The 22,334-nt window shown below is 34.4% G+C and overlaps 1 protein-coding gene across 13 annotated transcripts in view; it reads left to right on the plus strand.

Moving 5' to 3' along the window:
- Positions 1-22,334, plus strand: part of TIA1 (TIA1 cytotoxic granule associated RNA binding protein) — a 44,191-nt gene that overhangs the window by 15,525 nt on the left and 6,332 nt on the right. For 2 of the 13 annotated variants that reach the window (XM_020985328.2, XM_020985329.2), the window contains exons 2-10: positions 7,643-7,745; positions 11,280-11,378; positions 12,000-12,054; positions 12,226-12,258; positions 13,536-13,623; positions 16,651-16,726; positions 18,397-18,505; positions 18,931-19,026; positions 19,133-19,217. In XM_020985328.2, the coding sequence (XP_020840987.1) occupies positions 7,643-7,745; positions 11,280-11,378; positions 12,000-12,054; positions 12,226-12,258; positions 13,536-13,623; positions 16,651-16,726; positions 18,397-18,505; positions 18,931-19,026; positions 19,133-19,217 (744 nt within the window). Of the gene's footprint in view, positions 1-7,642; positions 7,746-9,089; positions 9,127-11,279; positions 11,379-11,999; positions 12,055-12,225; positions 12,259-12,333; positions 13,015-13,535; positions 13,624-15,818; positions 15,887-16,097; positions 16,164-16,650; positions 16,727-18,396; positions 18,506-18,930; positions 19,027-19,132; positions 19,218-22,334 lie in introns of those variants that run through there. The other 11 variants (XM_020985330.2, XM_020985335.2, XM_020985332.2 and 8 more) reach the window with 9 other exon arrangements.

Below are 22,334 nucleotides of genomic sequence, written 5' to 3' on the forward strand. Positions count from 1 at the left end.
CTCCTGACTCCAAGGCTCCTGGTGCTCTATCCACTGCACCACCTAGCTGCCCGAAAACAGAGCATTTTATATTTTATCCTAGAGGCAATAGGTAGCCATTGAAATTTATTGAGTGGGGGACTGACACGATCAGATCCACACTTTAGGAAAATCATTTTAGTGGTTGAAGGGAGGATGGATTGGAGTGGTGAGAGACTTGAAGCAGACAAATCCACCAGTAGGCTGTTGTAATAATCAAGCTGCGAGGTGATGAGGGTCAGCACTGTAGTGTGGGGGCAGTGTTAGAGAAAAGAAGGAGCTTATAGAGAGAAAATTGCAGAAGTGAAATTGACAGGCCTTGGCAAGAGCTTGGATTTGGGGAAGGGAGGTTAAGAGATAGTGAGGTGTCCAGTATGACTTCTAAGTTGTGAACCTGAGGGACTAGGAGGATGATATTGCCCTCTATATAGTTATAGGAGATGGGGCGGGGTTTTGGGGAAAAGATAATGAGTTCATTTCTTGACATGTTGATTTTAAGATGTCTACTGAACATCCAGTTTGAGATGTCTCAAAGGCAGTTGGAGATGTGAGATTGGCGATCAACCGAGAATTTACGGCAGGATAGGTAGGTTTGAATGAGGTAGATTTTTAAAACCATCAGAGTTGATGAGATCACCAGATGAAATTATAGGTGGAGAAGAAAAGAAGGCCTAGGCCCCTAGGCCCATTGAGACACTTAGAGGGTGTGATCTGGGTGAGGATCCAGCAAAAAGACAGAAGAGGAGTGGTTAGGTAGGAGGAGAAACAGGAGAGAGTAATATCCTGGAAGCCTAGAGAGAAGAGAGTATCATGAAGGAAAAGCATGATCAGTAGTGTGTAAGGCTGCAAAGAGGTCAGGGAGAATGAGGATTGAGAAAAAGTCATAGGATTGTCAGTTGAAAGAACTGGAATTACCGTTTTTATGCTTTTGCATTTTCTTCCACCTAGAATGTACTTCCCATGTCTTTTCTGCCTACCCCAAACTACCCATTGTCACATTAATATAAAGGAAAACACCACTGAAAATCTTAAGACTCAGTGTAGAGACTAAGTATGACTTCAGAGGACCAGCATGTAAGTATTGCTCCTGCACTCTCCTAAGAAAAGGGATGGAATTTAGTTGATAGAATGAACTGCATTGTCAGATATGGTCAGTGTGTTGATTTGTTTCCCTTAATTGTACTTTGTTAACAAAAGAGATAATTATTGGGGGCAGGCTATGAAATGGCTTGAGGAAATTACAGTGATATAAACAAAAACATGGCAGTTTTATTGTATGAACATAATCCTGTTGGTGGAGTTTAGTAGCATTGTTAAATCTTTGTATCCTGTATACAAGGTTTGTTGTTAATTTATTTCAAGAGTTTTAGTACTTTGGAATCCTGTTACTTTTTTTACAGTTAAAAAGGCCAGGAGAGAGAGAGAGAGAGAGAGTGTGTATGTATGTATGTATGTATGTGTTTCCAGCCATGCACGTGTCACCAACATAATACAACCTTGCAGTTTCATTGCTTGGGTGTGTAGAAAGGGGTAAGTTGTGCTTGTGAAATTGAGGTAGTTTGTGGGATAAATATTCTGTTAATATTGAGAAATTGGTCTATCCTTTGTTAAGGAAACCTGGAGTCTAGTGTAGATTTTGCTGTTACTTAGCTTGTGATCTTGGCCAAATCCTGTAGCTTTTCTGGGTTTCATTTTTCAAAATGAGAATTGAACTCAATCACCAAGATCCTTTCTATCTCTAAAAACTAGTATTTTAGTGGTTGTTCACATATGTTGACATTTTTGAAGCAATCTCTGGTTCCTTATCAAAGTGATGTCAAACTCAAATAGAAAAGATTCCCTGCTTGTTGCTGGGAGTATTGATGTAGAAAATCACAATTAATATTTATGTGATATTGTATTTTTATTTATTTTGTTAAATATTTTCCAATTACATTTTAATCTGGTTTAGATGATACTTGGGTACTTCCTGCTTCTTGGAGTTTGATGCCTCAGCCTTAGTGCACTTAAATTTTTTAAATTGCTGTCATTGAGTACATCTTCATAGAATATTAAGCTTGAAATAGAACTGAGAACCCATCCAAATCACCCCTTCCCACCTTTTTTTATTTGAAGTATTCATGGGAGAAAACAAAGGTATGAGTGTGCCTGTGTAGATAAAGTGTGTACCAGCTATGAAAGGAGAAGAGGGGGTCAGCAAAGTCTTTGTAGACGAAGGCGATACTTGAGCAGAACCTTGGAGGAAATGGGCTTCTGAGAGGCTGTGAGTGAGGACGAATCTCATTCTAGGTGTGAGGGACAGAAAGTCCAAAGGCATGGAGACAAGAGATTGTGTTTTGTGTGAAGAACAGCAAGAGAACTAGCTGGGTTAGAGGGGGAGGGGGATAATATATTATAATGGAATTGATTACAGAAATCAAATTTTTAAACTCTAAAATTACTGTAGTTGTGTTAATGTCTTTTTTTATCCATATTCCATTTTTAGCATCAACATTTAAATTTTTTTAAAACTAAAAAATAAAATGAGCTTTTCTATGTACGTGTAGAACAGAAGGAGGGGATTGTAAATGAAATTGAATCTTTATTATGTAGAGCTCTCTTTTCTTTTAAAGTATAATAAATTCATCATGTAACTTTCAGAGCTGTCCAGTGTGTGATTCCTTCTGGCCTTCCTTCTGTTCATACTTCATTTTTTTTAACCCTAGCTTTTTTCTCCCTCCCACTACTCCCCCTTCCTGTTGAAAAGCAATGCAAAACCCATATTTAGCAAGTAATCACAAACAAGCAAAACAGATTTCTACATTGGCCATGTCTTATGCATGTCTGTCTAGCCAGCCATCCCTCCATCCCTCTCTCTCTTTCTCTCTCTTTCTCTGTGGCATGGCCAAAGTGGGAAATTTATTTTCACTTCACTGTATATGTCTATAACAGATGTTTTGTTTTTCTTTTTCGTTGAAGGGAGGTAAAGAATAACATTTAATTTGAAAAATACAAGTATTCCAGAGAGTGGCTCAGGAATCATATCCACCAATTTAGTCAGTACTCAGATGCAGTTCATCTAGGCCAGGGAACTGGAACTTATTTTGGACAGTTAAATACTCTCTTACTGTCTCCTTATTTATCTTAGGTGTCAACTCTTTAGTTATTCATTTTTGTTTTGTCCAGTTTAAATATCCTTCTGTATGGCAAAGAAGACAGAAGCAAAATAACAATAGAGCAGTCCTCATCCTAAAAAGTAGTTTGTCCTTAGATTATTAGATCAGGAAGAGCCATTAGGGATCATTTGTTTCAATCCTCTCATTTTGCACATAAGGCAACTGAAGATCAAAAAGGTTAAGTAAATTGCCCAAAGTCACACAGCAAGTCAGAGGCTTAAATCTCCCAAGTTTTATCATGCTACCTTTAGTTTGGTAAATTCACATTCTCAAACGGGTTGCTTTATAGGATATAGAAAATGGTAAAAGGAAAGAAATTTGGGTGGCTACAATCACTGCTGAGTCATAACAGATGTGCAAAGAATATAAAGTTTTGCATTTAAGCAAAAGGTTCCAGGTGCTTATCCTATTGTTCCTCTGTCTAAAAGTTATGGTTTAGTGGGGAGAAGGAACCTTGAAACCAGTAGGACTAAGTCTCTGTCTCTTTACATGTCCATATGCGTGAGAGAGAGAGTGCTCATTCTACACTCTCAGACTTACGTAGAAGGAAGTAGACAGCATGTTTGATCATTAGTTCTTTGACATTGTGGCTAGTCATTATGCTGATGAGAGTTCCTAAGTCTTTCGGAATTGTTTTATCTTGACAGTATTGTTGTCATATAAATTGTTCTGGTTCTGTTCAACTCGCTCTGCCAATTAGTTCATACAAGTCTTCCCAGGTTTTTGTGAAACCATTTCCTTCATCATTTCTTATAGCACAATAGTGTTCCATCACATATACTATAATTTGTTTAGCTATTTCCCAATTGATAGGCACCACTCGGTTTCTGGCTCTTTGTCACCACCAAAAGAGCTATGAATATCTTTGTACATCTTTATTCACTTAGGACTATTACCTTAATCTACCTTCCCTCTGATTCGCCCTTCTCCCTATTCCTTATTTCCCTTTTGAGTGAAATGCATTTTTATACCCAATTTTGTGTGTGTGTATTTTTCCTTCCTATAAATGGTATTTAAAAATTATGTAGAACAGGAGGTGTTGCAGCAAATGTTAAATACTTAGCTTTCAAAAAAAGGAAAGAAAATGGAATCTGTATTCCAGCGTAGTGAACCTAACTGCATTTTCTGGCAAAATGGTTAATGAACATCTAGAAAAGGAAGTAGTAATTAAAAACAGGCAGCATGGCTTAATTCAAGAACAAGTCATGCCAGCATAACCTTGTTTCCTTTTTTGACAGGGAGTCCTGCCCTATAAGTTCAGGGAAGTGCTACAGATTTAATTTATGTAGTTTGCCTCCATTGATTAAAGTCTCATGCTATTCTTATGGAAAAAATTGTAGAGATGTAAATTTGTTTTTCATCTGTGTCCAACTCTTCACGACCCCATGGTCCTTCCGACCTGAGGGGCTCGTCTTCCAAGCATTTTAATATTGTTTGTAGGGTTTTCTAGGCAAAAATACTGGAGTGGTTTGCCATTTCCTTCTCTACTTAATGTAAACTAGATGATAACAAATTTAGAGTAGTGATTCTTAACCTATGATCTAGAAATTTGTTTTAAAAATATTTGGTAACTGTGTTTCCATATAATTGATTTCATTTGTAGTCCCATACATTTTATTTCATTCGTTTAAAAGCATTTTGAGAAAGGGTCGATAGCTTCACTAAACTGTCAAATGTGGTGGTTTGGTGGGGGAGGGGAAGTATGGTAATGGTGGTAGGTGGTCTATGGCATAAAAAAAATTAAGAACCCCTATTAAGAGGGATTTGGAATCGATTGAATAGCTAGACGGTAATAGTAGCCAATTAATAATTTAATGTCAGCTTAGAAGGGAGATCTCCAGTGGGGTGCCCCAGGGTTGCTCTGTAGCTGTTTAACATTTTATTGTGTTTGGATGCAAGCATAAATGTCATACTCTTTGTAGTTGCAGATGACACAAATTGAGGACAGATAGTTAAGGCATTGAATGACAGTCAGAATCTAAAAAGATCTTGATAGACTAGAATATTTGGCTGAATCTAATAAAATTTGGGGAAAACTTAAATATTTATACTTATGAATTTGATTTTTCCAACCGAAGTAGAAGATGGAGGAAGCATGGGTTAGATGGCAGTTCATCTCAGGGGGGAAAAATCTGAGTTTTTAGCCTCTAAGCTCAGTATGAGTCAGCATTGTAACATTAATGTAAACTTGGCCGGCATTAAGAGCCTCTGAAGACTGTACTTCCTCCAGTGATGCAGATCATAACTCATCTGTGCCCTTTGAACTTAGGAGACTCCTGTCCTGCCTTATAAATTTTTTGAAAGAGGTATACCCAGAATGCTGAAGTGGAGGGGCAGATATATTATATAGATACCAGTAGCGCACAAGGGTTTGTTTATTCCCTATTCTGCCAAATGACTGGCCTACCTTTTCTTTCCCTTCATGGTCCATAATATAAAATTGTATCTTTAGTGTTTTTTTTAATTGGAATAGTTTCATTTTTCAGTACTTAATTACAAAAACAAATGAGAAGCCTGTTTCATGTTTCTCCTAAGGTAATTTTTAAGTTATTAATTCAGTTTTCTTTTTACATGTAGCTATCACTTGCTCCTGATGCTCTTTGGTTAGTGCCCCTTAAATAGAAAGCTTTCCATTGCTTCATTAAAAAGAATGCTGCTTTGCTATCTTTCAAATGCTCTCTTGGCTTTAGAAAAGGCCCTGAATTTGGGCCCAGGAGACGAGCTAAATCTGGCTCTTGCCGTCGACCTTTCTTTGTGACTTTTCTGACCCTGATTTCTTCATTTATACAATAAGGGAGATGAAGATTATCTTTTACAGTTCTAAAATGTTGTGACTCGAAGTAGAATTGTTTTAACATGACATATAAATTGAGTATTTGGGAATGTGAGGAAAATTGTTTAGGGATTGTGAAGTATGTGATTTAGTTAGTAATGTCAGTCAGGCCTATAAAATTGTACTACAAATCTCAGTTTTATGTACATATATAAATATGTTTTCAGAAGTTTTAGAACTTTTCCATTTTGCTTTGTATCCTTAGTAATTGTATTTTACTGCTTCTGAAGATCTCTGACTTTATCTGACATAGATCGTAGTTGCTCTGCATCTTACTGTTTGTAGATAACGGTAGATGACTTTCTGAGTCATCTAGTGATGGGCTATAAAAAAGTTTCACTTGATCATTCTGCAAACATTTATTATGTACCAGGCATTGTTGTGCTAGCCATCGGACATCCAAAGACTAAACTAAAACAACAAAACCAGCCTTCTGGTAATAAGTTTTCTTGAACATAGCAAAGCTAGAACATTATTCTGATGTTTCATCACGTGATAGATTTGACCCAACCAGATGCTGTAAGGGAATTCCATTGGAGCACACACTCTGTCAAAAATCCTACCAAACTTGAGCCTTTGCATTTGTATTGGGTGCTGGACTTAACAAATTAAGTTTGAAGCCACCTAAGTTTGAAGTGGTTCTGTGAGCAAAATACTACAGTTTTAATTACAAATTAGATTAATTATAGATTAATTAAAAATATTAGGACTGCTACCTAAATTTTGTTGCTTGTTGCAAGCTACATTTTTCATATGCAACAATTTTACTTAGAATTTTACAAGAATATCTTGTTAGGTTTGGTACTAGTGATTATGAATCTGATTTGAAGCAATAGGAAAAATAAAACCTTCATTTAAAGTAAAATTGAGCATTTTTGTTTCCCTGATGAAATGTCCAAGTATGATTGTAAGTGACACAGTTTTTACCTAAGTACATGTTATTAAGATATTTCTCATCTATTAAGGTTCAAACTGTCTCCTGGGATGAATATATCTTAAAGCTGACATAACTTTGTTCAGTCCCCAGTCTTCCTTGTTTTTAGGTCAAGCAACTTCAGAAACAATGCACAGGGATCACTTTTATTTTTAATTTTGACAACTTTTATTTTTGCATGAGCTTTGTTTTCAAGTCTCCCCCTCTATTTATTAAGCAGTCCCTTGTCAAAAAGAATTTTTAAAAAGTTTACAAGTAGCCCACAAATCGGCAGAGTCTGACTGTAAATGCAGTGTTTCATACTTGTAGATCTCCAGCTCTGCAAAGAAATGAAGGGAGGTGCATTTTCATATCTCTTGTTTGGGGTCAGGCTTGGTCATTATATTTAGAGAGTTCAGGTTTTGTTCCTAACATTTAATTTCTGCAGTAATTGCTTATGTTGTGTTCCTGATTATGCTTTATCCAATTCATAAGTCTTCCCGTGTGCTTATGAATTATTTATATTCCTATGATGTGGTAATACTCTATTTTCATGTATTCCTATTCGTCTAGCTATTCTGATGATCACTTACTTTGTTTCCAGTTTTTTGCTGCCGCAAAATTTGCTGCTCTGACTGTGACTATTTTGGGTAAATGGGGCCTTTTCTTTTTGTCTTTGACCTCCAAAAAAACACTTTGAAAGATAATTTTTTGTTTTTACAGGTATGTAGGCAACCTTTCCCGAGATGTGACAGAAGCCCTAATTCTCCAGTTGTTCAGCCAGATTGGACCATGCAAAAACTGCAAGATGATTATGGATGTAAGGGTATTTTACTTAGTTCTTCTTTTTTAACTAATAATTCCAGAAATTAATAATTCAGGGTTTGTCAATTATTAATGAAGTTTAGTGGGAGGGAGGTATGTGCGTAAATATACACACATGTACACATATATATAAATTGAATGGTTGAAGTTAGTCACTGAGCTACACTTCATCTTCAAAAAAATCTTTTGTCTTACAAAAAAGTTTTTGAGGGAAGTTTTCTATTTTTCACAGAAACAATACTGTAAGAGAAGTTTTGAGGCATAAGGCATAAGCTTCTTGGTTATATTTGAAGTACCTTTAAATTAATATAGGGAATCTTGAAATTAAGTGTTAGTAAATTGAAAATTGAAATTAAAATATAATAAATAAAAGCCCTTCAGTATATTTTTTGAGCTTTTATTGAGGGCTTTTGTTTTCCTGGAGCCATTCCTGGATAGATCTCCCCTACTTACATTTTGAGATCTCTTGTAACAAGGACAAGCAGTTAAGCACAACACACGACCACATCTGAAAGTATATGAAACATTTTACGTATGCAGTCCCCACCTCTGGGGATAATGTATCTAGTTGGTGGTAGAGAGGCTTTTAAAAATGCACATTGAAAAATTCATAACGTGAAAAAAAACTTCCGTAGAGATTCTTTTTCTTATAGTTAAATTTTCTTTTCCCCTTCTTGAAGCTGTCTTAAAAGTCTCTTATTTCTCTTTCTTTCAAGATAACACCCTGAGAATTTAGTGTAATGGGTACTTACTTGACTTGTTTCCTTCTGTCCCTCTCTATATCTGCTCTTCCCCCTAACCTTTCTCCTGTATTTGTTGCTTTTTAAAAATTAACTTTGGACTCCCAAACACTTTGTTATATATATTTTAAATTTCAAAACATTAGTTCCCTATATCTGTTTTAGTGCCTCTATTACCCATGTTTGTATACTCTAATCAGGCTTAAAAGATTGTTCTGTTCTACCACATATCTGTGGATTGGGGGCAGTGGGTTGGGGTGGGAATCAAAGAATGGTAAAATTAAAAGGGAGATTAAAAAATATTTTTTCCCTACTTTTTTCTTTCTTCCCTCATTCTTCCCATTCCAGATTTTTGCCTTGACCTTAGGTGAACAAGAATTTTAGGCTTTACATGTGGAATGGAAAAGGAAAGATTGCCCTTGATAAGCCCACGTGAATACAGGGTTGTTGTCTTTTGCTGGACTAATCTTTGAAGATTTTTATAAGTCATGTCTCCCCCTTCCTCTTCCCCTTCCCCCAACCCTAACCCCCAAAGCATGAATTCTCTGAGCATTTCTTGGGAGCAAAGGATTATATGAACATCCTTTCTTTGCTCTAATTTCCAGGTAGACTGCTCAAATGCCTTCTTGTGGTCCAGGCTTAGTAAGTCATATGAGCATTCATTTTCATTTGTATATTCTACTTGTAAGATAACTAGGTACTTTCTGATTTTCCATTTTATTATATAATGTTGCATTTTTTACCTTTATTGTACTACCTTGTATCATTCTGCTCCCTAACAACACAGGTAGAGTTTTTTTTAAAAAAGATATGTTTTATTGGTGCCTTTTGTTTTTACACTACAGAGTTATTTCCAGATAGCCTCCTTATACCACATGAAACCTCATTTGTAATAACAAATAAAAGAAAAAAGGAATTGACACAATTGACATATTTAGTATTTCTTTACATGTCTACTGAAAGGAAAGAGATGCCTCCTCATCTCTTGTCCTTGACCAAGATTGGTCATTATTATTACTTAGTGTTCAACTTCATTTCAGTATTCTTTTCATTAGTATTGTAATCACTGTGCATATTAGTCTTTAGATCCTGTTTAGGATTATATATTTTGAGTTGGAAGAGACCTCTGGAGGTATTTAGTTCAATCCCTCCCACATCCTTCACCACTTTTGTTTTTAAACAGATGAGACCTGAGAGGTTAAGTGACTTGCTTAGGGTCACACAGATAGTAAGGTACCAGAACCTGGACTTGAACTTAGGTTCTTTCAAGTTCAGTGCTCTTTCTACTACCATTTGCAGCTTTTGCCCTTAGTTTAATCAAATAGGTATTATCCATATTTCTCATATTCAGTGTTCCTTATGGTTTAGTTATATTACATATATGACAGTTTGTTCAGTCATCTCTAATTGATGAGGTCCCACTTTTTGCTTTCAGTTTTTTGCTACCACAAAAATGTGCTGAATATTTTGATCTGTAGTCTCTCTTTTTTTCTCTTTGGGATATATACTCAGTATTAGGATCTCTGGGTCCAAGCATATGAATAGTTTAGTGACTTTTATTATATAATTCCAAACTGTATTTGAGAATGGTTGGACTAGTTTATAGCTCCACCAACAGTGTATTAGTGTGCCTATGTTTCCATATTCCTATATCATTAACTGCTTCTGAATTTTCCTGGAATGGGGTGTCAAATATGAACCCTCATTTTTTTATTGTACATTTCTTACTATTTATTAATTTGGAACTGTTTCATAAGGTAGTTGTAGTTTGCACGTTTTTTTTTTTAACAGTTCTTGTTCCTATCCTTTGATCTCTTATTGGTGAAATACTGGTAGAATTTCTACAAATATAACTTTTAAATTATGCAATATTAAAGATGTTTGTTCTTTGCTTTTTTTTATGAAATAAAACTATTAGCTCTTTCATCATGTCCCCTTTTGTACCAAAATTAGGTTTCCTTAGTGAAGTCTGTTCTCAGACCTCTTCATTTCTTTTGATTATTTCCTTTTCTTGTCTGTAGTGCTGATTGATGTGCCTGAGTTTATTTGGATATCTATATAGCATTCATTGTTCTACTTTAAATGCTTTAAATCCTTTTAATTTGGGGGGCATTAGAGTTAGGAGATGGTTTTAATTTTTTAAAGAGATTATAGAAAGAGAAATCCCATGGATTACAAGGCCAATTTGTGTATTGCAGTGCATACAGATAAAACATTAGGGGTGTTGTTCGTTTTTTATTTGAAATAACACCTCTTTCATTTATTGATTAATGACCAAGAAACTTCAGCTGTTCAGGATATAGACATCTATGAGGACGAAACCAGTAAAATCCTCTGTCAGCCAGAGTAGATGTTAGAAAGCCCATTTTATTTATGGGAAACTCCTTCCTTCTGATTAGCTTGGTAATCTGGTTTCTTAGTTTATGATCAGTTAGAAACTTGAGGTTTGGGAGACTCTTTGCTAAAGGTTTATCTGCTTCTGTATGTGACAGCTAGAGGACAAAAGCATAAAAAACCTTCAAAAAGAAAGGAATATCTGCATACATAACTCAGTAGGTTACCAAGAAAAAGATTAAGTTGTATTTAGTATGTTCTGTCTTAAAGCAGCATGGTTTTAGAAAGGTTTCCATATGAAACAAATGTCAAAATTTTTAAAAATTTACTTAGTGATAGTAAATAAATGCAGTTTTCCTATATACAGCTTTTTTATATAGTAAATATTTTTAAAGCAGGTTTAAGGAAATGGGTAACATGGAGCTTTAAGAAATTGTTTTTTTCTGTGTTTTCTTCAACAGACAGCGGGAAATGATCCTTACTGTTTTGTGGAGTTCTATGAGCACCGTCATGCAGCTGCAGCACTAGCTGCTATGAATGGACGGAAGATAATGGGTAAGGTAAGCTGTCATGACTGAAGGGTGGAGTGGAAATTCAAAAGTTGTTATACAGTATTAAGTGGATGAGATACTTCTAAACTAGCAAAAAAAGGGTCAACTGAACTACAAAAGGTAAATTATATTATTCCTTTTAGTTTTTAATATTTAGGGAAGGGGTGGGATAAAGCTACATATATTGTAGCCTACCTTGAAGAAAAGAATAATATCTTATTCATCTTTGCATCCCCCATTGTGCCTCTTTGCACTTAGTAGATTCTTAGTTATTGTTTGTTGAATGAAGGAATTTTAATTAGGTATGGATGAAACCTTATAGGAGAATTGGGTACTAAGGGGAGGTTGGAAGCAAGAAGAAAAATGTCTCGTCAGCTAATACGTAAGGTAAGATTAATCCAGTAATGTGAACAGAGAACAGGATGTAGGAAAGGTATTTCTATTACCTTTTGTTTCTGTATTATAGATTAAAACAAAAGGATTAAATATGTCGACTGTAATCTAGTTAGTATGCCTTTTGTGTTCATAGACTTGTGCAATTTCCTTTTTTATGCACATGATAAACTAAGTTTTGAAACTATCTAGATTAAAATTTATTTCGACAATAACTGTTGAAAATATTTTTTGTAGGAAGTCAAAGTGAATTGGGCAACAACCCCCAGCAGTCAGAAGAAAGATACAAGCAGTAAGTGTATTTTATACTCTTTGATGAATTATTTTTATTGTACACATAGTTTTATTATAAAGCATATAAGCATCATACATGTTTGCAGTAATGTTTTGATCTTTATCCTAAGATATGATTTAATATGTTTGTGTTAATAAATTTAAGAACAAATCTAATCTTTGTCATCAGGTAGTACCGTTGTCAGCACACTGCGTTCACAAGGTAATTGTATCTTCTTAAACATAAAATGAAATATCTCTGAAGGGTATTCACTAACCACCTGAAGTTTTTTTGTTTTTTGGTTTTTTATGGGGAGGGAGGGAAGGGCTGTATTTGGATTGTCTTTGGCAGTATTTCCCCTTTCTTCCCAGCATTGACAGAATGTGACCTGTAGTACTATAGTAGACTGTTTTAGTCTGGTGCTATTTCAGGTACTCTGAATCCCCTAGGGTAGTAGCTGATGCTTTAGAAGTTCTTTATCCAGCTAAAGAAGGGACAAGATAACTTTACTTCCTTGAGGTCATCCTTGATGTGTGCTACTCTTTACCCAGATCTTCCGAGTGCTTGAGTTGCTTCTAAAAAGGGTTTCCCAACTGGCAACCCACATGTGTTGCTTAAGGCCAGCCAGATGGGGATAGCTTAAAAAAATAGTTGATTTAAACTTATAACTTATGTGTCCATTTCTAGAGTGTTGATCAAACTCTTCTGCACGTATTAAGTGTTGTGTATTTTTTTAATAAGAATGTATTTATAATTAAACTATCTTCAGCTGTGGGAATCTTTATTTCTCTCCAGTGTACTCTTTAATGACTCTGACATAAAGTTGAAGGGATTACTGTTTTCATTCTGTTGCCTTCAGTCTTAGTTCACTTGCACATGGATTCACATAAACTGAATGGTGTAATGGCTGGGCAACCAAAACTGTTGGCTTTTGAGAAAACTGTCAAATACTTTAACAGCAAACTGTTGCAATGCAAGGTATTTCTTTGATTGTTCTTCACAAACTGTGGTTAAACCAAGTGTTATTATGTAGCTAGGTTTTGGTATCTTGTCTTAACTGAAACATTATTTTCCATTTTTTATGATACCACTATTCTCTTAATTTTTAAAGCATTATATAGTGGTTAACTGAATAAATGTGAATAATTAACAGTACTATGATAACTGTCATTCGATGTCTTTTTTGCAGAATTTAAATGAACTCATTATATAGTATTTTGTATTCTAGAATAGTGACTGGATATGACTATAACTAAAAATAAGTTCAACTTATATTATAACAACTTTTAAAAAACAGATCCTTGCTATAGTGTCAATGAGCAATTATTTTAAGATTATGATAGGATTTGTATGCTTAGATGTAGAGCTGTGTTTTATTTGTAATTGACTGGAAATTATTTCATATCAGCAATATATTAAATTTGCTTTAAAATCTATTTTTCAAACTTTAAAATTTTATTTTTCTTTTTACCCCACCCCTTTTCCTTCCCCCTTAAAAGATCATTTCCATGTCTTTGTTGGTGATCTCAGTCCAGAAATTACAACTGAAGATATAAAAGCGGCTTTTGCACCATTTGGAAGAATATCGTAAGTAACAGATGGCAACTTAAATTTCTTTTACTTAGACACAAGCTTACATAACAACAAATTGAAAATGATCCTTGAATTTTAGACTTAAATTACAACTAATCAGTGTAAAAATATTAATATACATCTAGTAGCAGTGTGCCTTCTTTAAGATATTTATAATATATAAATCTTTGGTTTTCAGTTATTTATAAATTCTTAAGTAGCATTTTTTTTTAAAGAAACTTGTTGGCCATATTATATTTCACTTTTTAACTGTCTTAAGAGATTAGGTATCTTGTTTGGTATCTGTGTTAATTTTGTATAGACCAGGTGGAGGCTTTTATTTTGGCATGCATTTTGTGTGAAATATTCATAGAAGCAATAAGTGAGCACATTTAGGAAAAAAGAATTGTTTAGTTACAAAACCAAGCTATTTTTACTTTTACACAAGTATATTAGTATTTCATGAAACTTCCAAATGCTTACATTTTGTTATTGATCATAAATTTAAACCTTCGTAAAGACAGTTAATCTAGGTAGCAGTCAAGAAAGTACTTCAGTGTTTTGTAAAGTATTTTATTCTAGTGCATTCTCATAGTTTGTGAGGTTTATCAAAATGGTAATTTATTAAGAATTTTTTTTCCATTTGTTTTGTCATTGTTCCATTCAGTCTTTATATTTGGCTAAAAGTTTTTAAAGGAACTATGTTCTAAGTATGATTTTTCTTGATGGAAAAATAATACTCTAGTGATGAGAAATTGAAGATTATTGGAAGTAATTGGTCCTTTAGTGCAAGAGTCAACAAATCTGGCCCACTGCATATTTTTGAGCTTTCCCACAGCTCATGAACCATTCTGTTTTTTACTACGTTTGAGGGAGTGAGAAGCTAGGTTAAAAAGGCAGGCAAGAGATTAAAAGTAAATGCTGAAAAACTTAGAGGTGAAATAAGGATTTTAGTAATTGTAGCATATTTTTTAATTGCCTTAAAATCACATATCTAAAAATTTCCTTTTAAAAGCTAATTTCCTATTGCCAAGTTTGTTCTTTGATTATTTGAGAACTGGTTAGGAAATAAGGTCGAGTTTGAATTCCTTTTGCTTCTCTCAATCTGTTTTAGGGTTGGAAAAACAGTAGGGCCAACTATGTTTTGCAATCAGTCTTTACTTTTGTTCCTTCTAATGATTTACTTTGCATATTTCTCTACTCATTTGTCCCTTACATCACAGATATGAATAAGGTGAATGAAAGGAATCTTAAATTATTTTGTTTCATTCCTTTTACTTACTCAGATAAAAGTCTTAAGTAGAGGCAGAAGTTAACTTATTTTGTTGTTAGTGTTCCAATTTTTATACCTTATAACAAATTATCAGGAGTTAGCTATATTTTAGGGCACAGGAAATAAAATTTTTTTCTCAACTTATTTAAAACATCCAACTTCGTTAGCACATAAAGTAGTTAATATTAAGCAAGCTTTTCATTGATTTCTTTATTGGAAATTCTCATTTTTGTGTGTGTTTTTTAAAAAAAATTTAAAAAATTTAAAATTAAAAAATTTTAGCCATGATTTTTCTTAAATTAAAATTTACATAAAAATAATAAAGTGAATCGGACAGCTTTTTTTTTACACTGTGCAGTGTACAGATTTGCTAAATTTAGAAAACATTTTTCAGACAGTTGGTAGCATATTGCCTACTCTCCTACCCCTTTTGCTGAAAATAAAAATGTTCCTCTTTTTCTTTTGTCATATTCATTCCTTTTTGAGTGTAGGAATAGTTTTAAATTAGAAAATCAGATAAAGTATAACTTTGGTATAGTATTTAGTCAAACTACAAAATTGAGTGCATGTGCACAGAAATGTAAAATTAAATGGATTTTTAAATACCAGAAAGTGACTGACAATAGTTTTCCCTTTTGATCACCTTTTTGTCAGTTCATTGGCTCTAAAAATGGCACACATTTTAATTGGAGTGATATATAGTAGATCTTTTAATGTAATATAGTACATGTCTGGCTTTCTGATACGTGTTTTTGTGGTGAGAATAGCCTCTTCTGGTGGTGTGTCACCAGAGAAGAAGCACTGTAGCATACCTGGCTAACTTAAAACAGATTGCTTGAGAAGTACATTCATTCCAGTTTTTTGAGGTATGGAGTTTTAGCTATCATAGCTGGAATTTTACTCAATCTCAAATAATAGGGCTCTGGTTATTTTGCAGAGTATCTCTGAAGAATGTGGACAGAATTGCCCTGGCTAACTACAAGCTACGGTTCACAGTGGATAAATGTTGGAGTTCTTATTTATTTTCTGAATTTTATAAAATTTGCTTTTATGTCTTGTAGTTTCCAATCAATCCTGTATGATTACTGTTTTAAAATGCAGTTTAAAATCTTAGTATAAAATTTTAGTGTGTAATTGAAACTGAAGTGTTTTTAGTGTTTATTTTTCTTCAATAATGCAACCATTTCTGAAAATGTCAATTTCTCAAAATTTACAGCTGCCCACAGTCCAAAAAGGGGGTAACGAATTGACCTGAGAAAATTGAATTCAGTTAACAGGCGACGTATGCCTTTTTAATTCCTATTTTTTCCATTTTTTCTATTTTAACTTTTTTTTACTGAGTAGGTAGATTGTGTTGGTAAATAGCAAGTTATAAATTTGCATGGTTAAAGAGAGCCATTCATCTGATGTGCTAGTGAGCTATAAGTGGCTTATTTAATGTGAATAGCTGCTTTGACCATGCCTAGTGCTTAACATAATGTAAAAAGCATTTTGAACTACTGGGAATCAACTTCTGTAAAATATTTGCATATATTTGAGAAGTTAATGATTTGCATGTTTATACAGTTTGTTTAATTTACTGCTACATGAGAAAACATTAAATTTTATAGTAGAAAAAGCAAAACTTGCTTTGACTATTTTGCTGGTGTGTTAAAAGGGTCACTTTAATGATGAAACATGAAAATAAATTGTGCGTGAAACTCACACTTTTCTTTCTGTAAGAAAAATTTGATTTGCAAAGCTGAATTTCTGATTGCTTCTGATTTTAGAGATGCTCGAGTTGTGAAAGACATGGCAACAGGAAAGTCAAAAGGATATGGCTTCGTTTCCTTCTTCAACAAATGGGTAAGTTCTGATCAAGCTCAGAGTCAGTCTGACAGTTCATAGCCTTAAAAGTTAAGAAGGCCTTGCTTGGTTCAAGTTCTGCTTCTGACATATGTTGACTACATAGGGGCAAGACTCTTTGTGCTCCCAAGTATATATCATGTAAGGGTGTAAAAGTTGTCTAGTACCTGTCCCTCATTTTTTCCCTTTTACCTTATGATCATTTTCAGCAATTAGCATTTCACCATAAGGTAGAGTGCCTTTACATCTTGTTTTTATCATTCATTTATCAAGAAGTATATATTGAATGCCTACTATGTACAAGGCGCCCAAAAAAAAAAGATTTGTGAGGAGACCTCAGGTAATGAAATTATTGTCTCAGATAAAGTTTATTTTTTCTTGTGGCTTTAATTTGTTCATTCTTATACTTGATTACCACAAGTTGATGAAAAAAACTACTAGTAAATTTTGGCTCAAAATAGTTGTATTTGACAACTTTATATCATTCATTCCAGCTAACACATTATACTAGAATTACTATATAGTTTGTTATCCTTTCATAGCCTTGTTTTTTCTATTTGTTTTCCCAGTAATTTTTGTTTTAGGAAATATCTTGAGATTTGGGAGTTCAGAGAAGAAAAAGTGTTAATTCTGCTGATACTCCATGTGGATAAGAACATTCATTTAGGAAATTAAGTCATTTCCTCGTAATGACTCCTTAAGATCAAATCTTCGTTATGTTGTTCTGGGATTTTGTTGCATTCATAAAAGGTTGCCCTAAGTGTCTCAACAGCCCTGTGAAGTAGCTAGAGCAAATGTTCTTATCCTCATTTTATAGCAAAGAAAATTTGAGACTCAAGGAAGTCAAGTATGTTTTTAGTCACACAGCTAATAAGTTTTAAGAGCTAAATTCAAACTCAGGTTGCCTGATTTGAGTGCTTTTTCCATTATACCCTGTTACTTATAAGTAAATGTCTTATTTCTGTTTCTTTGTCATGGAATACTTTTTACTTTGATTATTTTTAGTGGAAAGTTTTTTTTAAGTTACTGGATATTCCTTTGTTTTTTATACTAAACAAGTTAAACCGATGTAATATCATGATGAAGATAATGACACCCTCAATGGCTGTTGATGTTTTGGGCTGTATGCTGCTAGACCAGACTCTCTAGTTCTTGTGTATGATTAGTTGTGTCTTCTGCCTCATTGTCATATCTTGCCACTTACGCAAGAGGCTGTCTGTTAGGGAATATAATAGTTAATGATAACCTTTTATTATGTTCTAAGTGAGGAACTGGGACTTTTCTAGTGCATGGAGTTCCAGAGAGCTCTAACAGGAATCTTTTCACTTCAGGTTCTAGGCTAGACTTCTATCCTGTGTTTGTGGTTGCCAAAAATATGACTTATACTTGCCCTAAGGAACTTCTGAGGATTGTTAGAAAAGTGCTTTGTAAAATGTAGAGTACCATGTATGTGTGAGCTTTTATTATTATTAAGGCTTTATTGAAAGCATCTCTATTCAAAGGTCCTATGTGAATTAGCTCTGTAGTTTCATTTTTATTTTCCTTTGAATATTTCTTGCAGTAATTTTTCTTTGTAATTCTGTCCATTTTGGGTAGGCATGGTTATGCAGACCAATTGACTTAACATCAACTGAAACATTTTTGTCTTTTATGTTTGTTATGGTGAATAGGATGCAGAAAATGCCATACAGCAGATGGGTGGACAGTGGCTTGGAGGAAGACAAATCAGAACTAACTGGGCAACACGAAAACCTCCAGCTCCAAAGAGTACATATGAATGTAAGGGTGTTGAAAAAGAAAAAGAAATGTAGATTGGAGTGGGGGGAAGGGGGAGAAAAACATAGTAGGTTTTAAATGTCATAACTGCTCTTGAAGACTTGCTGCCGAACTAGAAAAGCAAATCAAGACCAGTTTTTAAAAAGTTCTTTTTTATTTATGGTATTTTTATACATATAACAATAATGTGATATTCCTAATTTTTGCTTAAAAGTGGAGGGGAAATACTGAATAAATACTGAATACTTTTATAAGAATTTTGTGATTGACAGGAGTGTAGATTAGTGAAAGTAGAATTAATGTAATGCATGAATATGAATTGATAGTTAAAAATAAAAATTTTTTTCTTAGTGTTTCACAGTAATATTTATGAAATTTAATATCAGAACTTTCTTTTCCTTTCCTTCCCCCATTCTTCCCTCCCCTAGCAAATACCAAACAACTGTCTTATGATGATGTGGTAAATCAATCCAGCCCAAGCAATTGCACTGTGTATTGTGGAGGTGTTACTTCAGGCCTGACAGGTATATTATCTAACATGTCTCAGATTGATATTTTATGATTCGTTTTGAAACCCAAAGAGGAAAAGTGTAGGATCTTTATAAACTAGATCTCATTTTTGAATTACAGAACAATTAATGCGCCAGACTTTTTCACCATTTGGACAGATAATGGAAATTCGAGTCTTCCCAGACAAAGGATACTCATTTGTACGGTATGTTTTTGTGGGTTTAAAAAAAATTTTTTTTACATTTTCAAATAGGTTTTCTGTGAATTTCAAGATAGCTTCAATATTAAGAAAGCACTTTCTCTAGTCATCCAGGGAAGCTAACCTTTTAGTTGTCCTCTGAAGAACTTAAGATCATTTAGCCTATGCTCTTTCATCTGTAGAAATAATTTTAAAACTTTTTAAATCAAAGAAAGAACCTAAGCCAGGGATGTTGATAGATAAGATTATGTCGTAGTTCATAGAATTTTAGAGCTAAAAGGACCTAGAAGTAAGTCATTTTCCAGATGATAGTAGTGGTCCAGAGGAGTAAAATGACTTGTTCGTTGTTATGCCTCACTAGGAATTTTTTAACCTCAGGTCTAATGACACTAAAGTCTAATCTTCTCTTTACTATAACCAAAGTGTCTTCTGTTCCTGTACAGCAGGGATCCTGTATGAAAAACATTACCCAATAAAGTAAAACTTTTTGAAAAAAGAAAATTTCTTTTTTGAGAGAAGAACTAAGGAATCTTATGTTATTCCTAAAACTCAGGAGTAGGGGTTTGGAAGGTATATATAATTGGTACAAATGGTAGTACCTGAAACCAATATTGGGAAAGATGTTTGGGCATGTAGTATGTAGCAAGATAATTTTATCCCTTGATAAAGATATACTGAGCCGAGAGAGCTATTTGTAAGTAACACTGATAGAAATCAGGTACTATATAAAATTCCTTTTGGAAATGAGATTTTACCTCAAATTTTTTTTATTCATTTTATTTGCTTGATGGAAAAGTAATTTTGCTTTCTGTGTAATATAACAAAATTGATTCACAAATGGACTAAAAATTTGGCTTCATATAGACAGTTTCACATCATTATGCACAAATTATTCTTATAGTTGACTAAAGGGGGTGAAAAGGGAAGTGTCAACATCAAGAAGGTTGTACTTGTGTGGATTTGCCAGTGGAGTTCAATATGTATCTATTTAATGGCCTCTTCTCAGTCCTCATCCTTCTTGACATTTCTGAAATCTTTGACATTGTTGATGCACTCTGCCTCCTAGATAGTCTTGCTGGGTTTTTATGATACTGCTTTCTCTTGTTTCTCTTCCTGTCCTTCTGATTGCTTTTTTTTCCCCGATCTCCTTTGCTTGCTAAATATTCACACCATGCTCACTAACTGATAGCGTGCCCTCTAAAGCTCTGTCCTTGGACCATATTCCTCTCTATTCTTTCTCCCTAGGTGACCTTATCAGTTCTTATGGGTTCACTTATCTCTATTTAAATGGCTCTTACATCTGTATTCAAGCCTTACATCTCTGTTCCAAGCTCCAGTCTCGTAGCTGCCTGTTGGACTGTCCCAAACTAGATATCCTGTCAGTATCTTAAACTCAACGTGTTCAGAAGAGAACTCAATTATCCATTATCCTTCTCTTTTCCTCTCCCACCCCCAACTTTCTTTGAGGGCCCTACCATCCCTCTGGTCACCTCTTTTGCGATCTTAGTAATTTTCAGCTTCTCTCTCTATCATATATAGCCACTCAGTTTCCAAATCTTGTTGCTTCTGTCTTCACAGTGTATTTTATATCAGTCCCTTTCACTTTAATCCATATTCCACACAGCTTATAAAGTACTTTGACTAAAGTACAAACTTGGCTACGTTATCTCCACTACTCAATAACTAATGACACCCTCTAGAATCACATAGAAGCTGCTCTTTTTTGGCATTTTAAGCTCATCCTAACCTGGCCCCGTCCTGTATTTCCAGGGGTCTTACAAGTTATTTCTCTGCTGTCTAGCCATCTTCCTCATACAAAGTTTTATCTTTCTGCCACTCTCCTGGCTCCTCTACTCTGGACTGCCCGCTCTCTCTTTGCCCCTTCTTCTTAGAATCCTGAACTTTTTAGGTCTTTTTCCAGTCCCCTCAGCTGCTAATGTATTCCCCTTTAAGATTAGCTTGGAACTAATTTGTATAGGTCTTATATATCTTGATGTATGTACATCTCTTCCCTGTTAGAGTGTAAGTTTTTTGAGGACAGACTTTTTTTTTTGTTTCCAAGATTGGAGCCTTGGTACATATCTTGAATGATAATAGAGAAAAAGGAGAATGAAGTGATAAAAGAGGAAATGGCTGCTGGCTGACCTAGTAAAAAAAATGATCAGCACTTGGACTTAAAATTACGTGGCTTCTGCTTGCTACTAGCTTTTAATCTTGCTACTTTGGGATTAATTGCTTATTTTTCTGTAGAGTATCCAGTTAATAAAGGATAGCTGTTTCTTGTACTCTAAGTGTTTTCACCTCCTTTTATATGGGACATATGTATTTGGAGCAAAGTTAATATGAAGCGCTTCAGACAGTTTTTATATATGCTTTTTCAACATCTATTGTATTTTTCAGAAAAACTTTTAGGAAATTGTGGCTGTTTCTAGGCTATTACTATGGTTTGGAAATGAATTGCAGTAGAGATGTTTTAAATTAGTTTTTTATCTTGGGTTGGGAACACTTGCTGAGAATAGTGTTCTATCTCATTAGTTCAGAAATAACTTACCATGTTGTTTTTAATTGTAAGGTTATGATCGTGAGGTTAAAATCAGTAAAAAACAGTGTGAAAAGTTCTTTTGATTAGAGGTGGTAAGGGAGAGCAAGTCATAATCTCTGGGCTTCCGTTTCATCATCATTAAGATTGCTTTTAACACAATTATACTATGATTTCAGCCCATTCTATTTCAGAGGCTTGGGTGTGTTTGACTGCTTTTTTTGGTTTAAAAACATATTTGGGAATTGTAGCAGTGTTCATCATATTTGCCGCTGTTAGACAATTCTCCATGCTTACGTCTTCCTGTTTCCCATTCACAAAGGCCAAAGGAGCACAGCCTTTTTGATAAGTGAAAATCACTCTATAGACTAGATGGTCTCTAAAGTCCCTTCCAATTCTGAATCCTATGGTTGTAAATATAAGGTCACTTTGTTGTTGGGTTTTTTTGTGTTTTGTTTTTTTTTAATTTTTGTTTGTTTTTGCTAGGCAATGGGGTTAAGTGACTTGTCCAGGGTCACACAGTAAGTGTGAAGTGTCTAAGGCTAGATTTGAACTCAGTTTCTCCTGACTTCAGGGCCAGTGCT

Source organism: Phascolarctos cinereus, unplaced genomic scaffold (assembly GCF_003287225.1).
Source record: "Phascolarctos cinereus isolate Bilbo 61053 unplaced genomic scaffold, phaCin_HiC Scaffold_2;HRSCAF=192, whole genome shotgun sequence".
Lineage (NCBI taxonomy): Eukaryota > Metazoa > Chordata > Mammalia > Diprotodontia > Phascolarctidae > Phascolarctos > Phascolarctos cinereus.